The sequence below is a fragment of the Phalaenopsis equestris genome, unplaced genomic scaffold (assembly GCF_001263595.1).
Source record: "Phalaenopsis equestris unplaced genomic scaffold, ASM126359v1 Scaffold000054, whole genome shotgun sequence".
Taxonomy (NCBI): domain Eukaryota; kingdom Viridiplantae; phylum Streptophyta; class Magnoliopsida; order Asparagales; family Orchidaceae; genus Phalaenopsis; species Phalaenopsis equestris.
Window position 1 is genome coordinate 1092570 of NW_018164496.1, and position 21023 is coordinate 1113592.

The 21023-nt window shown below is 34.8% G+C and overlaps 1 protein-coding gene across 3 annotated transcripts in view; it reads right to left on the reverse strand.

Annotated features, from left to right (window-relative positions):
* Positions 1 to 895: 895 nt before the first annotated feature.
* Positions 896 to 21023, reverse strand: part of LOC110019329 (ubiquitin-like-specific protease 1D) — a 42455-nt gene continuing 22327 nt past the window's right edge. Inside the window, exons 11-14 of one of the 3 annotated variants that reach the window (XM_020716955.1) lie at positions 11838 to 11960; positions 6917 to 7031; positions 2111 to 2218; positions 896 to 1291 (exon numbers count right to left, since the gene is read on the reverse strand). In XM_020716955.1, coding sequence (XP_020572614.1) covers positions 1109 to 1291; positions 2111 to 2218; positions 6917 to 7031; positions 11838 to 11960 — 529 coding nt within the window. In that variant the 3' untranslated portion in view covers positions 896 to 1108. Of the gene's footprint in view, positions 1295 to 2110; positions 2219 to 6916; positions 7032 to 11837; positions 11961 to 21023 lie in introns of those variants that run through there. The other 2 variants (XM_020716954.1, XM_020716956.1) reach the window with 2 other exon arrangements.

The following is a 21023-nucleotide window of genomic DNA, read 5'->3' on the forward strand; positions in this document are numbered from 1 at the left end:
CTCGACTCGACTCGTTTACACCTTTATATGAATGATTTGGTTGATAAAAATACGAAAACCAAAATTTTGATATTAGATACGAAGATGTATAGAAATCGGATTTTATGTATCGAAATGCTCCATAATAAAAATACAAAATAAATACGAAAAAATAACATACAAACCTCTCACAATTTTCATACATTTACATATCTAACACCTGAACATTCATAACATCTTGGTATCATAACAAATGAAGACATATATTATATTTTTAATAAGTAAATAATATAGTATTCTATTAAAAAATCGAGTGCCAAGAATGTAAATATGAAAGTTTAGATGTAAAATATGTAAATACATAATTAATTGGTATGCATGTAAATGCCATTGATAAATAATTTGTCATCCATCATTGCTTTAACTTTTATATATTTTATAGTATAACAACAACAACAACAACAAAGCCTTAATCCCACTATGTGGGGTGGGCTACATGAATCCTTTTTCTCCATTGCGTCCCATTTAGTGTTACATTTTCATTTAGTTCTAGTAAATTAAGATCATTTTTAATACAATAAGCCCAAGTCTTCCTAGGTCTACCTCTGACTTTCTTAACACAAGTCGAATCTAAAACATCTACTCTTCTAATCGGATCATCAAATGGTCGACATTTAATGTGACCAAACCATCTAAGACAACTTTCTCTAATTTTGTCTGTCACAAGAGCTACACCAACCCTATCACATGAATACTTTTATATATTTTATAGTATTATACTATATTATTTTAATGAGACATTTATTCCAATCAAATAATTAAATTAAAGGGCACAAAAACTAATCTTCTATATGCTTAAAAAACCAAGCATATCATACTAAATAATATATAAAAAGCTTCAAAATTCCATTAATATTAATACTGAAAAACAAAATCTCTCTATATACACTGCCTGTATGTTTCAATATTATAAGCCCATCCTCTATAACTTTCCACAAAGATTATTCCAGAACTCATTTCTATATCTAAATAGCTTATCTATGCTCTAAATTAAAAAAAAAAATTAAAAAAATAATAATAATTCATGTATGTAACAATAAGAGGAGATGAAAGCAGGAATTTTTACCTCTTAAGAAGATTGAAAAGTGAGCTCCTGCTGCTCATCAGGTTCAGATGAGCTGCTAGCAGAGCGATCATGGCTTCCTTCTCTTCCACACTGCAGCCTCGAACTCTCAAATTCTTCTAATAGCAGATTCTGCATCCGCTTCCTTAAGCCTGATGCATCTTCAGGCTGGAACCACTTGCTACCAAACTGCTAATTTTTTTAAGAGCAGACACAAAAGGTTTGATTGGTAAAAAACGAAAAAAAGAGGGCAGGCATTTTACATCCATACCACCCAATTCTTATGTATTAACATAACTAACACCTGAACTTTGATTTTTACATTTATACCACTCAGATCTTTCATATCATATCAACAATATCATTAGTTTTACTTTTAGGAAGTGAAATAAATCTTTTCATGCATGAGGCGGCATAAACGTAAAAGATTGAAGTTTAGATATTAGACATGTAAATACATAAGAACCGAGTGATATGGAAGCAAATATTCCAAAAAAAAATATGCATATATACCACAAAATTCTTATGTATTTGTATATATATGATGTTGAGACCATTAAATCACATCAAGGCTACCACCAAAATCAAGTTTTCTAAAAGGAGTTATACATTTTCATGCATATATTCTGATGTGATTGGGATATTGAAGTATTATGTAAATAAATATCAAAATATAAGCATTGGATATATGAACATACAAGAATTGTGTGGTATGTATGTAAAACTTAAAAAAAACAGAAGAAGGGTATTTACATACATACCACCAAATTCCTATGTATTTTCATATCTGACATCAAAATTTCACTTTTTACATTTATACCTTCCAAATCTTTCATCACATCAAAAATACCACAAGTTCAATTTTCATAAAGTGAAATAAATACACCTTTTCATGCATAAAGAACGTAGTATATGTATGTATGCATGTATGTATGTATGTATGCATATATATTTAGGGTTGAGTAGTACGTAAATCTTCAAAAACGAAAGCAATAAATTTAGGCAAACCATATTAAGATCTTTCTTGTTGAGTCTTTGGGGAGCCTCATTGATAAATCGTTCCATGAAATACAGGACGAAAACGCCACAATCATACTCATTTGTTTGCTGTGGTACCTGATGAAATAAAAGAAAAAATGAATCGAATAATTAAGTGGTAATAAGGGTCGATATCTGGCATAAAGAGCAGTAATTATGGCGGGTGAAAAAAGTTATGAAATTACAATGACACTGTTCAGGTATATGAATAATCTGAGGTAATGTGAAATAGAATAATTTTAAACTATGGGGAGGTTGAGGGTAAAGAAGAAGTATGAAAAAAAAACAAAAAATGCAGACTAATGGCCTGTTTGGAGTAGTTATAGCTGTTTAAAAAAATAGCTGCAGAAAAAGCTGTTGTTCAAGGAGTTGCAATGGCTATTACAATTTTTTTTTTTTTTTTCAAAAATTAAGACTGCAATTTTATGACAACCATCACTGTAAATCAGATCAGGTTGTAAAACACAAGTTTTTCGCCGCAATTTCTTAAGAAAACAAACAAAACATAATCTTGCCAAACACGTGGCAGACCGCACCGCACCTCTCCCACCTCCCCAAAAGGGGCCCTAAATTTGGTCGGGATGAGCCGAATATAATCCCGAATATAAGAATTGATTGATTAGTTGTGAATTGATTTTGCATTAACAAATAAGTTTGTGATAATTACAATTTCAATTTACCAATCTCCGATGGAAGCTGAATAAAAGAAATTCAGACATAATTCAACAAAAGAAAAAAGTGGACTATTCTGATTAGCATAATAAGTATAATGAAGTACCACTTCGCAAATATAATTCTTTAAAAATCATGAACATTACTCAATAATTCCTTGGCAATATATATAGTTGAAATAAATCTACATGAACCGACTAAACTTACATGAATCCTTAAAGGTCTAACTTCATTAGAGCTAAGCATATATTAAGTGTTATAAATCATAAATTGGGACTAAATTTAAAACATAAATGTTAATTTTAAATGCTAAAATGAAGAATTAATATTTCAGCCCCACCGTCGAATTCTTAATGTGTCTGCTAGTGAACAGAAGACGGTCCCCTTTTTAAAGCCTAAAATCATAGTGCTCTTGCAAATACTTAGGCTCTGAATGATTTAAAAATCTACATGAAATTGATGTTTATTTTCTAAGTCAAATGAAATATTTTGAAATATGAGTTCATTTTTAAGGCTTACATGAGTACTACTTGAGATAATCTTTAGTTATATATGCTTTAAGGATCAATATATAAAAAAAAATCAATCACACATATTTTCAAATGCTCACATTTGCTACAACCAACATATAGAATGTTTAGATACTTGGTTCGAGAATACTCTGTTGGTTAATGGGGCTGCCTCATCTATAGGATAGAGTTGTAAGTCCCACCAACTAGTCTGATCCTCATCGCAAAGACTAGAGTTGACGAGTCTGGTAATTTTAAAATAAATGTTCAAATCCTAAAATAAGAATTTACAAGTTCAAATCACCAAACAAGTTTAATCCTTCTCCTCATAAAGACAGGAGTCGACATGACTTATACTAATTTTAATGCATTCTTCAAACATAAACGTTTTAAAATGTTTAATTCTCTGATGATGACCATGTTGATTGAAGATTTCAATCGGAGGAGTCTAGTATCAAAATTAAATTTCAAAATCATTTTGAATAAATTTAAACGATATATACAAACTTGATCCTATGTAAGCAAAACAAACTTGACAAGGTTCATATACAATCATACTAAACCCGATTTTTCACAAGCAAGATGTAAAGTTGACTAGGTTCAAATCAAGCAACTATCCCTGATGATGGGCGTGTTGATCTAAAATTTCAACCGAAGGGGGTCAAACTTTTAAATAAGATTTTTCAAAGTAATTAACCAAAAATTCAAATTAAATTGAATCACTTAAAAGACTTAAAACAAATCTAATCCAGCCTCCACGACAGTTATTGAAGCTGACAAACTTCTTATCAACTTCAGCTCACAGAGAGTGAATGTCATATCAAATGTATCAATGTATTCACAATTAAAGTAATTACATGCCAGTAAGGACGTGACCCAAGCTCTTTGTCCGTGTGGTTTTGCCTCCAAACGACACCACAAAAAAAGTTACGACTAGAGCCTTCTGACCGGCTGCCAAATGACACAATTATATTACGGTCAGGGTCGTAACCCGTATATTCTCGAACGGTTTTCTACACTTTTAGTTGTGAATCATAATGGTATAATTGATTGGCATAAAACCTTCTGTCAGCTAAGATCGACTTAAAATTATATCATTCGACAAATATCTATCCCAGATCTACAAGAATCTCGTGGACGATACAACCCATGACTGCTGATAAAAATCCTTCTGTCAGGTTGTGTCGACTACTTCCTCTAACTAAATAGATCGGAGACCACGATGATCCAGGATGACAAAACCATGAAATCTTATCAGGTTTCATTTCATTCCCCCACCATCTGCTTTAAGCTTTAAGTGGTGATTTCTAAAATTTAAAATCTAAGTCTGCTTCTATTGTATGTTGAATATTCAATTCATAATAACTAGTCTTAATCGAAAGTGTTATCCTATCATCGAGATGAATAATTAATCATAGAGGCATACGCTTATGGAAAATCTCGAACTCCAGATCAAAAAGTGCTCACTAAATGAGGACAAAATCTCTGGGTAATGTCTTATCTACAATCCAATCTGCCTTCTGAAAATTAGACCCTCCAAAGCTCTCTCTCAAAATAACATAAAAATAAATGCAGAGAGTCTCCTGATGAGCGGTCTTTTAATTTTTGGAGCCCACATACATATTATTATTAGGGACATTTACATACATACAACTCAATTCCTATGTGTTTACAAGCATATTCAACACCTACATTTTATCATTTATATTTACACCACCCACATCTTTTATATCACAAAAGAACAATCATTTTTTAACTTTTAAAAAGTGAAATAAACTTTTTTGTGGATGAGAAATGTGGCATACATATGTAAAGAATTGAACTTTAGGTGTTAGATATGTAAATACATAAGAATTGAAATTTATATACATATGACACAATTTTTATGTATTTACATATCCAACACCCAAAGTTCAACTTTTTCACTTGTTACAGTTTGGTTTCATAAATCTATGCATGAAAATGTGTATTTTACTTTTAAAAAGAATAGCGATCGAGGTATTTTGATATGACGTTGAAGATTTGAATGGTGTGCATTAAAATATGAATGTTTAGGTGTTAGATATGTAAATACATAAGAATTGTGTGATATATATATATATATATATATCTGTGTGTGTGTGTGTGTGTGTGTGTGTGTGTGTGTGTGTGTGTGTGTGTGTGTATGTAAATGCCCCTATATATAAACACACACATATACAAGAAAAATGAATAATATAAGGGATGGAGATCTTTATCTAAAACTACAACAATGGTAATCTAGCCTGATCAGACGAGATCTTTATCAAACATTGTAAAATTGATTTGTTATAATCAACCAGAAAATTAACCTTATCAAGGAATAGGGACGATGATAAACAATAGCAGGTTGCCTTTTATAGAATGGCCCCTGCCAAGCACAAGTAGTGACAGAATAAAAAAATCTAGTTTTTAGCTTAAAATCAAGAAGGATAAAACCACCAATCTAACCTCAAACTGACCATAGCAAAATTTAAGGTTTCTACGAGGTTCATTTTATGAAATGTTGGTTCAACTATAATGCCTAATGTGCTGCAATGTGTAGCACACTGGCCGAAAAAAAGAATGAAGAATTTCAACAGGTTGGGTTTGAGTGCTCACCATGTCCGAAAAAAAAAATAATTAATTTAAAAAACCCAACATTGCTTAACAGGACGACCAGTCTTACTTAAAAGCACTGATGCAACTGAGCATTTCCAAATATTTCAGGCACCCTTATAAATGGATAAGAAATTGGTGAAGTCTGGAATATTTGACAGGTGGCAGTTTTGCCAATGGGAAAGTAACGAGACGTTTGAAATCATTTTTATTTTTTATTTTCTAATTGTTATTATTATTTTGTTTTATTCATATTTTAATTTAAAATATAATATGTTTGACATATTTGATTAAAATATGATTTTTTGAAAACACTCAAAACAACTAAAAAAATATGTTAATTTGATTTCAGAAATAAAAAATAAAAGCACGTAAGAAATATACTAAACAAACATTGTTTTAAAAACAAATGCAAAAACAAAAAAGAAAAGGAAAGTTTAAATACTTATCGCACAATACATATGAATTTACATATCTCACATCTAAACTTTCATATTTATATACATAGCACTTTAGTGTTTAAACGTGCGGCTCATGAAAATGGGTATTTCACTTTAAAAAAAAAATCAATCCCAAACTTGCCCTAAAAGTTTATGTGTGTGTATGTTGATTTTAGACTTGATTTCTCTCAAGAATGTTTTGAATTCATGGAGATGGGCCGGGCTTTTCAAACTCCAAAGATAAATAAATAAGTAAACAAATCTAAGCATAGCATCACAATGCTCATGCTAAATGAAATGTTCCACAAGCTCTTTCCCATAAATAAATAGTAACCAGATTTTCCTACTACCTAATTATATTGGTGACTAAAGATTTCAAATGGCCACCTGAAGAATACAGATTTCAAATGATCGTATATGTCGTTCGGAAGAGTTGTAGTTACTAAAAGAACTACTCAGAGGTGGCTATAAAAGAATTTAAGCTAAAAACTACGAATAATTTAACGCATGGAAGCAAAATAGAAGAAGCATAGAAATACCTTGATTTCTTTCTTGTCAATTTTTAAAGGTAGGTCATTCGATATCATTTCTCCAGTGTGAACATGTGGAGAAGACGTATTTTGCTTCACGTACCTCCATTCTTCTGTTAAGAAACTACAGAGTATAATCTTAACTTAATGTATAGAAATTCCAGGGAACAAATAATATGAACTCTAACTGAGAATCTGCTTAATTACTAGTAGAGTGGGGAAATCCATTTTTAACAAATATAACTTCCTTTACTAAGAAACGAATTTTTTTTTCCTTTCTAAACACTTTCTTTCATATTTTGATATTAAAAAGTAAATGTGTCATTAACTTTAGTTGAAGGGGGGTGATTTATCCATCCTTTGGATAAAAAAAACAAATAATACTCTCCAGCAGTGCAGGGGATTTACACATTCTACAATGTAGCAAATAATAATGAATAAAGAAAAATTCAGCATTGTAATCATAGTCATCATCATTAGAATTATTAGACCTTTTAGGAGTTGACTTCATGAATCCTCCTTCACCATTCTTAATAGTATTACATGAATAGCTCGAAAGTAAGTGTCAAAATAGTCCCCTGAATATTTACAAAGGGTTATTTTAATCTCAGAGCCCATAGTAGTATTAAATTAGTCCCCATACTAATTTATTGAGTTGAAATTGTACCCAGAAAGAACCGCTTTATCCCCCATTAAAAGATATTGTGATGCAGGCAGTTTCCTACACAATTTTCACGGCATTGTAGCTATTACAGTACCGCAGGATTCAAAATCAAGGGAGACGGGAGACAGGCCGTCGAAACAATCTCGTTTTCCTTTCTTATACTTTCTTCATTGTTATCTTACATTCATTTTTAGTCATTTCCTATATATGTGTTGTATTAGGATTTGGAAGTTAGTTTTTATATTGTTTTCTGTCAGGACAGCCGCCAGTGTCTAGGTTTCCCCCTTTAGGGTTGTATCTGAAGGCAAGAAGGTGCTGAATTTTAATGATTGGAAAATATTAGATTAGATTAATGATCGGACAAATGATTGCGAGAAGGTGCTGAATTATTAGATCAGATTTCGGTAATTCAACTATAACTTGTCTGATGTGGTGATCTCCTTCCACGAGATTGAGTGGTTTTACGACTGTAGCTCATTCTCGATGGGATATTTATGCTTACCCAACTCCACCACAGCCTTTCCAGCCACCGCCATTGCCTTCCCCTCCCACCCCTTCGCTGTCCTCGTAGTCCTAACCCACCATCTTTGCCGCCACCCCTGTTCCCTCACTCGCCTCGCTGTTTCGATTGTTGTCCAGCCTCTGTACGTGCTGCAACCGCCCCGGAATGAAACCTTGCTATCTTTCTTTTCCTGCAGACCAGCCACCCAACCACCTATTTCATTTATTCTAGCCATCCCACTCGCTATCGCAACCCCGGGACAACACTCCTCTTGTTGTATTGCAATTCACAACCTTCGCCTTGCTACCCTTCGTTGTCTTGTGTTGCAGTTCACAACCCTTCCCCTTCGATGCCCCTTGTTGTCCCAGCCCTCTCATTGGATGTCGCTCCCATTTCAGGTCCTCTGCTTCACCACCAATATAATTCCAACCACTCCTGCTGTCCCGACAACCCAGAAACAATTTCAGCCTCCTGTCACCACTGTTGAACACCTAGCTGATCTCCAAAACCCTCAGATTGACCCCTAGTGTGAGTTTGTCTTGTTTTATTGAAATTACCCTTCCAAGTGTGCTTGGTTGTAACTATCTATTTGTTTTTAGTAATAACATGTGTTTATTCTATTATTGTGATTTGAGTTAATTTTGATATCATTTGGTAGAGAACTAGTCTGATACTAGTTCTATCTTAAAGTTTCTAGCATCTCCCAACCCAAAAGAAAAAGTCCCCTGCCCTACACATCTCCTTCCACCGACCTATACCCAAAACCCCAAACACGCCACCGCCAAGCCAATTGCCGAAATCTGATCAAGAACCTACTATGAACAACAAATAACAGTTACTTGCGATGCCATTGAGGAAAGAAACCATAACAAGATCATCGTCGACCGTAATAGTGAAAGCCGTGAGGAAGAGCAAGCAAAACATCTGAATCCCTTCCGTAGGGATAATTCCAATATAGAATAAGACAGTCTGCAATGCTTTATGGTACAATATCAGCAGCGATCTAGAGCCAAAGTGCCTATTGAAAGATATAAAAACGAGTTGTCTACTGGAGGATACAAAGATAAGGAGCCTATTGAAAGATACAAAGATGAATTGCCCATTGGAGGATTCAAAAATGTGAGAAAAAAAAGTGGACCTATCGAACTTCGAGGAGAGTAGATTCAAATGACTTCCTCAAATGGATGCAAACTATTGACCAGTTCTTTGAATACAAGGAGGTACTCGATGACATAATAGTAAAGCTTGTCCCCATCAAGCAGAAGAATGTTTTTTTGTGATGGGAAAATCTGAAGAGGGAGACAGAGAATAACAAGATAGAATTACTTCTTAGGAAAAGATGAAATGTACCTACTCCCAAACTATCTCCAGGATATTTTCTAAGAGCTCCACTATTTGCAGCATAATGAGTATCAGTAGAGGAGTACACAATTAAATTTATGCAATTAAGTTGAAGTATGAGCCGAAGGAGATAGAGGAGCACGCCGTAGTCAGGTATTTCGGAGGCTTCAAGCTACCATTAGTAATGTGGTCTAGCTGCAACCCTATTGGACGCTAAAGGGTGTACAGACCTTAGCACTGAAAGTGAAGAGACAACATAAGCCGAGTGGGCAACCACTGCCAGCTAGAAAACAACCCACAGTTGGAGATCTCAGAAAGAACACGACTCAGGGAGTGGAGCCAGCTAGTCAAGAGCAAGCCATAGCCACTTCGAGAGAGAGAAACCTCAGAAGAGTAACATGCCCACTACAGTCCCAACCAGAAAATATTTAAGGCGTTGTGTTTTTTGATACATCGCTCCAAGTTACACGACGAGCTGAGTTTTGACATTCACCGAGCAAGGGCAATGGAGGAAGTTTGCAATCATGAAGCAATTGAAGAAAAGGGTGAGTATCAGCTTTCACTAGATTGGGGTGATGCTTGTGATCAGACGAGTCTTTCAGACTAAGGCATCGAGAAAGCAACAATGGCTTCACCATAATATATTATACACTTGTTGCATTGTGAAAGAAAAGGTAGGTAGCATCATCATCGATGGGGTTAGCATCAAGAAAATGGTGTCTACACTGATGGTTGATAATTTGAGCATTGCAACTCAGAGACATATATAACCATAATCACTGACATGGTTGAAGAGGGAGAACAAGATCAACATTGATAGGTGTCATAAAGTTTTTGAATGAGAGTCAGTTGTAGGATAAGGTTTGATGTGATATGGTGCCCATGGATGCCTACCACATTTTGCTAGGGAAACTGTGGTAGTATGATTGCAGGACTCAACATGATGAGTACATGAACACCCACTCATTTACTAAAAATGACAAGTGCATAATCCTATCTTATGCGGAGCTCGAGATTATAGATGCCCTTGCCGGCAGAGAAGCATCAAAAATATCAGTCCTAGGGATGACATAGGACCGCGAGAGAAAAGCGTCAGTAGCAGACACAAGACAACTAATACAGAGAATTTCAGGACATCTTGTTCGCCAGCTTACCACCCTCGCCACCACCATTCAAGGAGATTTAGATTGTCCTCACCCCATATCAAGTTGAACCAATCTTGGGTTGCTTTCAGCAGGATGCACTTGGCACAAAGTTCTGTTCAGCTCTGCAGGGTATCCCCAAATGGTTGGGGATGTTTACTCACAAGTAGCGATAACTCCTCGGGTGTTTTGGGGGACAATGCAATCGCCAATGGGGTTCAGATGCTTCTCAGACAGCAATCAAAGACCCCCAAACACAGGGAAATTACAACTCAACTACTTTCAACATGCAGACAGAAGCTTCGATGAATGAGGTTAAAGCTCCCCCAACATTGGAAAACTAACGCAGGAGCTTTTTTCCAAAGAATTTTCATTATGGCTGCTACAGTACCGTGGGATTCAATATCGCAAGAGACGGGAGAAGAGCCGCCAAAACAGTCTCGTTTTCCTTTCTTATATTTTCATTCCTATTATCTTTCATTCATTTTGTCAATTTCTATATATTTGTTGTATTAAAGTTTGAAAGTTAGTTTTTATGATGTTTTTTTGTCAGAACGGTTGTCGACATCCCGGGCTTTCCCTTCTAAGGTTATATTCGAAAGCGAGAAAGTGCTATAGTTGTAACTCGTCTAAGATGGTGATCTCCTTCCAAGGGATTGAGTGGTGCTCCCAGCTGTAACTCGCTCCCGTGGGGGTATTTATCCTTACCCAACTCCACTGCAGTCATTCCATCTACTGTCATTGTCTTCCCCTCCCTCCTATTTTCACTATCCTCGCAGTCCCAACCCTCCACCTTCGCCACCGTCCCTGTTCTCTCCCTCATTTCGCTGTTTCGACCATTGTCCAGCCCTCTGTATTTGTTGCAGCCGCCTAGTACAACAGTTTGGCCCAAGTGATTTGAAAATCTATAAGACTACAAAAATGAAAAAAAGATCCAAGAATAAAATAAATAAATAAACCTAATTTGCAATAATTGAAATAAGTGAACCAAAAGAAATGTGGCTAAAAGATAGCATCTCATGGGCACTTAATAGGAGTAATGAAGGAGGATTCATTGTTCTGGCCCCAATGAAGTGAGATACAACAGTTATGCCAAATACATCTCTAATCCATTAAACTGCTTTATATCATATTAAATATTACATCAGGCTCTGATTTTATTGAATTTCCAAACAGATAGTACCAAAGTAATTTTCACATGTAAAAATTCCGGGTACAAGATATAACAAAAACAGAAATGAACACTAGAAATATAATATTAAAGCATCTAGGGTTTCTTACCGGCGAACAACATCAAAAATTAGTAAGCTTATATGCAAACCCAACGAATCCAGGTGAAGAATAATAGGGCGTATTTCATCTTCCTTCACCGAGATAGATATAATGACCAAGCTCCAGTGCAAACTGATTTGATGAAGCGAAATTAATCACGCAAAAAATTTCCATTGCAATAAGACAGCGCATTTACCAAATAATTTGAAAAATTAAAAAAAAAACTAATCCATGCATATGCAAAAAAAAAAAAAAAATCAACTAAATAGTCGACCAACAGAAGCTCAAATTGGGCATTAGAAATTTTGGAAGGCTACATTAAAAAATCAGAGTATAATCATACTGCAAGTTGAAATAGAATGATATAGGTTAACAAGTAGTTTACCATAAAATCAACAACTCCATGAGTTATATATAATACAAGGCAGCCACACAATAACGGTATTTATAGAGCATTTAAAAGAAAACCTTTTCCTTACTAGTGATTAACTCAAAACATGAGAACTTGATAAGTTGACATAAGCACAAAACTGTGGGCTCATAATAAGAAATCAATAAAATTTTCTTTAATGTTTCAAATTCTTCAGACCATGCAGCAATGGAATCTGCAGACAAGAACATTGACTAGGTCAATTGTCACCGGTACAAGAATTTTGCACCATTTCAAGCAGGAAAAAAAAATGGGGCATTTACATAGCACTCAATTTTTATGTATTTACATATCTCACACTTAAACTTTCAAATTTACACATACATCACTCAATTCTTTAATATCACATCACAGCTATAACTTTTTGAAAGTGAAATAAACCTTTTCATGAATATGTTTAAAACTAAGAAGTGCTATGTATGTAAATATTAAAGTTTAGGTGTGGATATGTAAATACATAAGAATTGTGTACTAGGTGTGTAAAATTCCCAAAAATTTAAAATGCATGAAATTTTAGTTCCCCTGTTTAAGGACCAATATCGTTAACACTAAAACTAGACTTGCCTTAAGCCAACTCAATGGCTAGTGAACGAAATTTAGAGGGCGAGTCCAATGTGAAAGCTACTTTGCGAAGCTACCTGATAGTCGCTTTGTATTGAAGATTATGACCCTTGAGTTGTACATCACAAATGCTGCCTACATTTACACAAAAAGATATCAAACTCGAGGTATTTTGGCAAGTTTTGCTTGTTATTTTGAGATTCAAAAGTTGTGTTGGTTAAAGTGATTGATAATAATTATACTGAAAACTCTAATATCCTGGCTTGGCATGTAATTTTCAGACTCAATGACTTGTAAAAATACATTATGACCAAGTAAAAATTGTCTTACTTGAGCTCTTTGTAATGGTTTTGGACGCTTTGATGTGAATGCCCATTTACTGCTGTCTAAGGAGCTTCAATGTTTCCAACTTTCCATCAACTGAAGAAATGACAAAATAAGCTACCTAAGAAGTCATGGTGAAGCCCTCCAGCAATCACACATAACCATGGCTGACTGCTACAGTAATACTCTCAAAACTGAAGAGTAACTGGGATAATGCCATCAAAAGATTACTAAAAAGGAGGAGAGGAAGATCTGCTTTGAGATCGATGATACCAGTGGGTCATCAGAGCAGATGAAGCCCATAGTGCAAGCAAAGTGATGTGGGACTCGAGTGCATAACAGGGAATCACGTCCGAGGCAAACAAGGTAGGGATTCCGCATATCGTCACGATCACCAGATCTGATCACGCTAGATCCATGGAAATTTCCCATGTATGCAGGCACCGAGACGGAATCCCATCACGCTAAGCCTGAGCCAGAGCTTTTCCGCTCGGGTTTTCTAATTTAGCGGTTTCTTCTTTCTTTTATTTTTCCTATTTATCCATTTCAAACCAAGTTATTCTCTATTAGGGAACTCATGTATTTTGTATTTTGTTGTTTTGAGACTAGCTTGGATTTTAAGTATTGTGGAGATTTTAATCTCAAATTAGTGCTTTAAGGAATGTTGTATCATCTTCCTTTTGTAAGCAGTGTGCCTCCATCTTGCTCAAGAATATGTGGTGGATCCTCTTCTCCATCCACATTTGGTCATCTCACCATCGACCCGTTGTTTTCAGTCAACATGCCAGCCGAACTGCTCGAATTTACTGTCCAATAGGAGATCTCACCTCATATTCCATTCCAAACGCCATCTACCACCCATATTCCTCTTCCCTTGCTATTCCACAACCACTTCCCGGCTAAATGCCCTTCTTAACACCTTCAGGGGGTGTTTGGTAGCACACTTTTAACAGGATATAGCCATGGTTTAACTTAAATCCAGCCAAACACAAAAAAAAAAAAAGGAAAAACTAAATCCAACGCTCCATTAAGCTGAATTTATTCCTGCTCCGTCTGCAAATCCAGATTTAAAAAATCCCACAGAGTCAGATTTAATGGATTTATGTTGTTGCTTGCGACCTTCACTCCTGTCATGAGCTTGCAGAAAATTTGGATTTGATAAATCCTACTTGACGTAAATTCTACCCTGCAGCCAAACACCCCCTCAAGAAGCCATGAAACGGTATCATTTGGTATCAAAGCTCGAATAATTCTACATTTTTATAAATTTGGCTTTCTTGCCCACAAATCCAAAATTTCAAAGCAAAAAAATGCCCCCATCATAACCAAATTATTCCCACCGCAATTCCTAACTCCAACAAAAAGTTTTTAAAATCAAATCTTCTTAACTTCACCAAAAATCTACTCTGACACCTACTATTAAAACCTAAGCCTCCAACTTACCTTAATTCACAATTCTATATCAACCAAAAACCTTATCAGAAGAGAAGGATGTCATGCCGCCAAGGTGAAACCCTCAACAAAGTGTTCGAAGATCACTATGAAGAATATGAAATGAAAAATTGTCCAACTACAAGAAAGATTTGCAGCCTTTAAGAGAAGACAATCTAGTGAGGTCAATCATAGCCATAACAGTGACTCGCTAGATCAAGAGAATAAAGTGAATATCTACCATCAGGAAATTTTCAGTGACGAAAAAACTAGTTTCTAGGAGATTTGGCATGGAATATCAAATAAACTAGGTTCTTGAACTAAAAGTAGATTTATCGGATTTTAACAGTCGCTTGGATTCGGGCGTTTATCCAGTGGATCCAAATAGTGGAACAAATTTTTTAATACAGAAGTGTTCCCTAGGACAAGAGAGTTAATATTGACAGCAATCAAGCTCAGAAAGGACTTTTTTTTTGTTACAGGAGAACCGGAAGAGTATTCGATAGTTGGAATGAAAGCGTAAAATCACTACCTAATCTATAAATTAAAAGGGAGATACATGACAAATTCTTCTCCCATATTATCAACGGGAAATGTTAATAAAACTTCACCACCTATGCCAGAGAGATGCTTTTGTGTGGTACACAGCTGAATTTGATCCTCATGCTCAAATATAAGTTCATGGAATCAGAGGAACACACAACAGTGAAGTATCTTGGCAGACTGAGAATGTCAATTAGTATTGATGCAGTTGCGGCCATATTGGTCCCTACTTGATGTACAAACCCTAATTTTAAATGTGAAGAAACAACAACATCACCTAGTGACCGCCATACCTTACAGACATATTTCAACCCCAAGATTAAACAAAAAGAGTACAAGTAATGGAGCATCCTAGCCTAACCCGCCAGAGGAGACATCCATTCAGCATGCAAAAAGTATGGAGACAACCAAGCCTCCCAAATATATTATAGTCAAGAATTTCTTAAAGTGTCACAATTTTAAGCAGATTGAATTACACTGCCCAAATATGATGATGATATCTTTTATTGAACATGGAACAGTTAAAAAATAGACAGTGACACAAAAGATAATGAAGACGTCAGAGAGGAGTATTAGTTTCTACCCGATGAGAGAGAGATGCAAGTGAATCAAGTCAACCCACGAGAAAAACTCCAACAGGACAAATATTCGATTAGCTTAAAACTTAATGAGCCCAAGGTGCTAACGCCAAAAAAAGGATAGCCCTTGTTGAAAGGGTTTTCAGATGTCCTAATTGCCATTTTACCTCTCAAGAGGCTACCACCAAGATTGGTCTAACCAGCCATCGATTTCATTCCAAGGTCAATTCCCCCAGATAGATTTGTTTATCGGATACAGCCAATTAGGTACGAAAAATGGGCGAAATAAGTTATAATTTAATAGCTCGAGACGTGAATCATGAGAATGCCAGTCTATGTGCAATTATAATTTACACAACACAATGATGACTTTATTATGGTGGTGATAGATCGGTTTTTGAAGCTTCCAGTGAAGGTGAAGCCTCTCCTACTTGAGAAGAATGACATGTGACGCGTGTATAATAGGAAATTATGTCCAGGGCAAACAAGACACAAGATTCTATATATTCTTGCGATCGCTAGATCAGATCACACTTGATCAATTTCCCGCATATGCAGGAACCGGGACAAGATTCTTCCACACTAAGCTTGAATCGGGACTTTTTCCGGATTTTAGCCCAATTTTCTCCTTTTTTATTATTTTTCTTTTTTAAAATCTAATTAAGCTATTTTCTATTAAGGAACTCTTATTTTTTTATAATTTAAAGTTTGGGACAACTGGCTTGGATTTTATGTATTGTAAAGATTGTAATATTTGGTTTATGCTTTAAAGAATGTTATCCATTTCTTTTTGCAAGTGGTGTTTGTATCTAGCTCAGGAACAAAGGGAAAATCCCCTTTGTTATCCATACCTTGTAGTTTCACCATTGACCCATTGTTTTCAATCAGAATAGCAACCAATTCGATCGAATATGGTGTCCAACAACAGATCTCACCTCACACCCTTGCAAATGTTGTCAACCTCCCATGACCCATATTCCCCTTCCCATGCTAATTAACAACAGCTAAAACCTTCTAGAAGCCTACAATGGTATCATAAAATCTCACAATGAGTTAAAAAAGACATCAAGGAATGTCATGAAGAAATTATGTGAGAGATTGAAATCACTAGTGTAATAGAAGATATTGAGTGGTTGGCAAAGCTGCAGAATCATGAATTGGAGATGTCTAAGGTTCTTTTAATATAGTATAATTGATAGGGGTAAAGAGTCAAAATAGTCCCTTATTTATTTACATAGGGCCATTTTAGTCCCAGAGTATATAAAAGTATCAAATTAATCATCATCTCTTTGAATATGCAATGTAGAGATTGTAATATTTGGTTTATGCTCTAAGGAATGTAGTATCAACTTATTTTTGAAAGTGGTGTATTTCTATCTTGTTTATGAACATGTGATAAATCCCCTTCGCATCCATTCCTCGCCATCTCACTAACAACCTATTGTTTTAAGTCCGAACAGCAGCCAAATCGCTCGAATCTACTGTCCAACAACAAATTTCACCTCGTACTCCTTTCAAATGTCATCGATCTCTCATATTCCCTTTCCCTTGCTCCTTCACAAATGCTAACACCTTCTAGAAGATATTGAGCAGTTGGCAAAGCTGGATAATCATGAATTGCATATGTCTGCGGTTCTTTAATATAGTATAATTCATAGGAGTAGTGTCAAAATTGATCCTTGTTTATTTACATAGTGTTGTTTTAGTCTCAAAGTATATAAAAGTGTCAAATTAATCCTCATACTATTTTAATAAAGGTTAAAATAGTCCCCAAAAAAGGACTAATTGAGCCCCCATTCAAAAAGTGGAAATTAAATTGACACTTTAATAACCTCTGAGACTGAAATGACTGCTTGCAAAAAAGTCAAAAGACCATTTTGACACTTCTCTATAATTCATAGAAATCATGAACTGGTTTATGAAGATATTCAAGGTAATCCTAACTTGCCATCCACTATATGAACGTAAAAGTTGATAAGGTTGATATAACCAACCAGATTAAACATTAAGATCTTTCTAACGAATGTAGTGTTATGGGTCATCATGAACAATTTACTACTATAGACATTTCATTTCAATATAAATGTTGCAAAATGTGGAGATGGTGCGATAATAAGCCCCCTCTAGTACGACAGCTACTAATTCAACAAAGGACTAAAAAAAAAAAAAAAAAAAAAAAAAAAAAAAAAAAAAAGACACATAGGAATAGGAATGAAGATGGTCTAAACCATCTACATACAAGCTTGATGAATTTTTAAAAATTCTAATCGGAATTTCAGAAACCAAATCCGCAGTTTTTTAACCTTTTAATAAACAAGAAACTAGCAACACATCAATACAAACTACCTTGATCTCTCCCCACTAGTCCAATTCCGCTAGCTTATGCCCCACACAACAAAATTGGTATAAAATATTTTCAATATGCAGAGAACTGCTTGTGATGATATCATGTTCCTTGATGAAGATCATGAATCGTATTATTTTGAAGAAGTTTTATCCTTGATGAAAGAATTTGTTTACTTTTTAATTATTTTTTTTTTCTTTTAACATGGATGCTGATTCAAGGTTCTTAAATCGATTGAATTGGTCTGCTTTGCAGCTTGCTAATTTTGAATGAAAAAAAAAATCAACTCTAGAAGTGCTTTGCTTTCAGGTTTAATTCCATAAATTAACCTAATATGGCATATTACAAGGCAATGAATATTTTTGCGGGTAAGAATTTAAATCAAGGAAATTAAGAAGAAGAATAGTTGTACTAAGTGCGAATTTGATACTACTTTGTATGATGAACATATGAGCCACTAAGTCTTCATTTCTTCTCAAATCCTCTTCTTTGATCCAATGCCTATGCCACATCAACGATGATAAAATCAATTTTACTCAAATGACATAAACATATTCAAGGTATTCTTACCAATGATAAGATATGCTCCAGGATAATTACAAAATTTTTTTATACATAAGGCTAGCTAAAAATTATAATCCGCATCATTAGAAAAAAAAATCCCTTCAAGCAGGGGATGCCAGACCTACGCCCTCGATACTAAGAATGAATACTACGTGAGCCAAAACTCTTCCGTAGAAGAAAATCGATTTGAAAATGGATTTAAAAGACTTAACAAGTATCTCAATGTAACTCATTTAATTATGTGGAGTTTCACTTGCAATCAGTGATAGGCTTCATGCGCATTAGTAACATTTTTAAGAGACCAAAACCATGCAAAAGGGCCCATAAAAAGACCTTTGAATTGGGATGAGTGAGTTTGGTACCATTTGTAGGGTAGTGGGAATTCCCGCGAATGCAGGAGTGTTGTGGCCACTATTCCTTATTTCAAAGTACTATTTTTTCCTATCCTTTGTTTTCTAGTTAGGTTATTTGTTTCAAGAGAACTATTTATATGGTATTATTTTTTTTTATTATTAAACTTCTGTTTTGTGAAGATTGTTATCTTTGATTTCTATTCTAAGGAGTGATGTATCATTTTCCTTTTACAAGAAGTGTATATGTAACTTGCTCAGGAATAGCTCGTGGAACCTCCTCGCAATCAGTGATGGGCTTCAAGCGCATTAAAAACATTTTTAAGAGACCAAAGCCATCCAAAAAGGCTCATAAAAAAAACCTTTCAATTGAGATGAGCGAGCTTGATACCATTTGCAGGATCGTTGGAATTCCCGCAAATGCAAGAGTGTTGTGGCCGATATTTCTTTATTTCAGTGCATTAATTCTTCTTCTTTTTTATTTCTTTCCTATCCTCGATTTTCTAATTAGGTTATTTGTTTTTAGGAAACTATTTATATGGTATTATTTTCTGGTTTATGAAACTTTTGCTTTGTGGAGATTGTTATCTTTGATTTTTATTCTAAGGAGTGATGTATCATTTTTCTTTTACAAGAAGTATATATGTATCTTACTCAGGAATAGCTCGTGAAACCTCCTCGCTGCCCATACCCCGAAAAATCACCATTGGATTGTTGTTTTCAGCAGAGACAGCCACCGAAAAATGCTTATCCCCTTCCAAACATTGTCGGCCTTCCATGTTTCCATTTTTTCGTTATTGTACAACTACCTCCTCGCAAGATCTGCTTCTCAAATGCCTCCTATCAAAGCTGAACCTAAGAAAGCTCAAACTCAACCCAAACTTAGGGTCTGTTTGAGACAGCTGCAGCTTATTAAATAATAAGTTGATAAGCTGATTAAAAATAATATCTGAATAAGCTAGGTGCGGTGGCTATTACAAATTTTTATTTTTTTGGAAAAGCAATACATTAGAAAAGACAAACTTTAGAAAGTTGTCACTACACCTAGATAGGTGCAGTGTGAAAATGTTGTTTTCAGCGTTTTGAAAATGCATAAGCTGTCAAAACTCAGTTTACCCAAACAGATCAGGTGCGTTTTCAAAACGCCACCGCACCAAATAAGCTGCCCCAAACAGGCCCTTAGTATGAGCTTATTTTTTGGGCTAAAACAAAAGTCAAAATTTGAGAGTATGCAGCTTGATCTCAACCCAATTTTGAAATCAAGCCGTGCATGGAGCTCTAACCAACCCATTTTCTCAATTACATTAATTTGGATTTCTTTATAGCTTACCATCAACAAACCAACATATTGATAACATGAATTCTTTGATAAAAGAAGCAAAATGCAAGGATGTTGTGGATCTTGTTCACAATGACACTAGCAACCAGTTTTAGTTAACAACAGAACCCAGCAATAAGTCCTATAGTGATTAGCCTTTTCAGTTGTGAAAGATTAAGGAGAAGGGATAGAGATATAGGTATTAGAGTTGCAACCAAGAAGATCAAGAAGACTGAAAATTTACTTACCGTGAACATAGAAAACAAAGATGGTTATGCAATTAGGGCTGCCAAAAAAGCTCGTTGTTCGCGAATAGTTCGTGTTCGACTCATCAGGAAGTTCGTGTTCGATTCGTTCGATAATCAAATGAGACGAACACAACCAAATTGTTCAATTTATAAACGAGCCAAACACGAACATTCATTTGTTTGATCGTGTTTGAATCGTTATTGTTCGAAATATAAAATAGTTTAAATGATTATAAATAATAAATTTATCATATTTTAAAAATAATTATATAATCTAAAAATTTATCATATTTTTATAAAATAAATATTATAAATTATAATATGATCTTCATATTCGTCTCTTAGGTTATATTAAATATTATAATTTTTTATTAATCTTCAGGTTCGTCTCTTAACTTAAATTTTCTTATATTCTATTAGATTTATTTAGTATCTTTGAATGAAACCTAGTTTTTGAAGTTTTGGGGAGTGAAATCTCTCATATTGCCTCTATATTTGAATTTT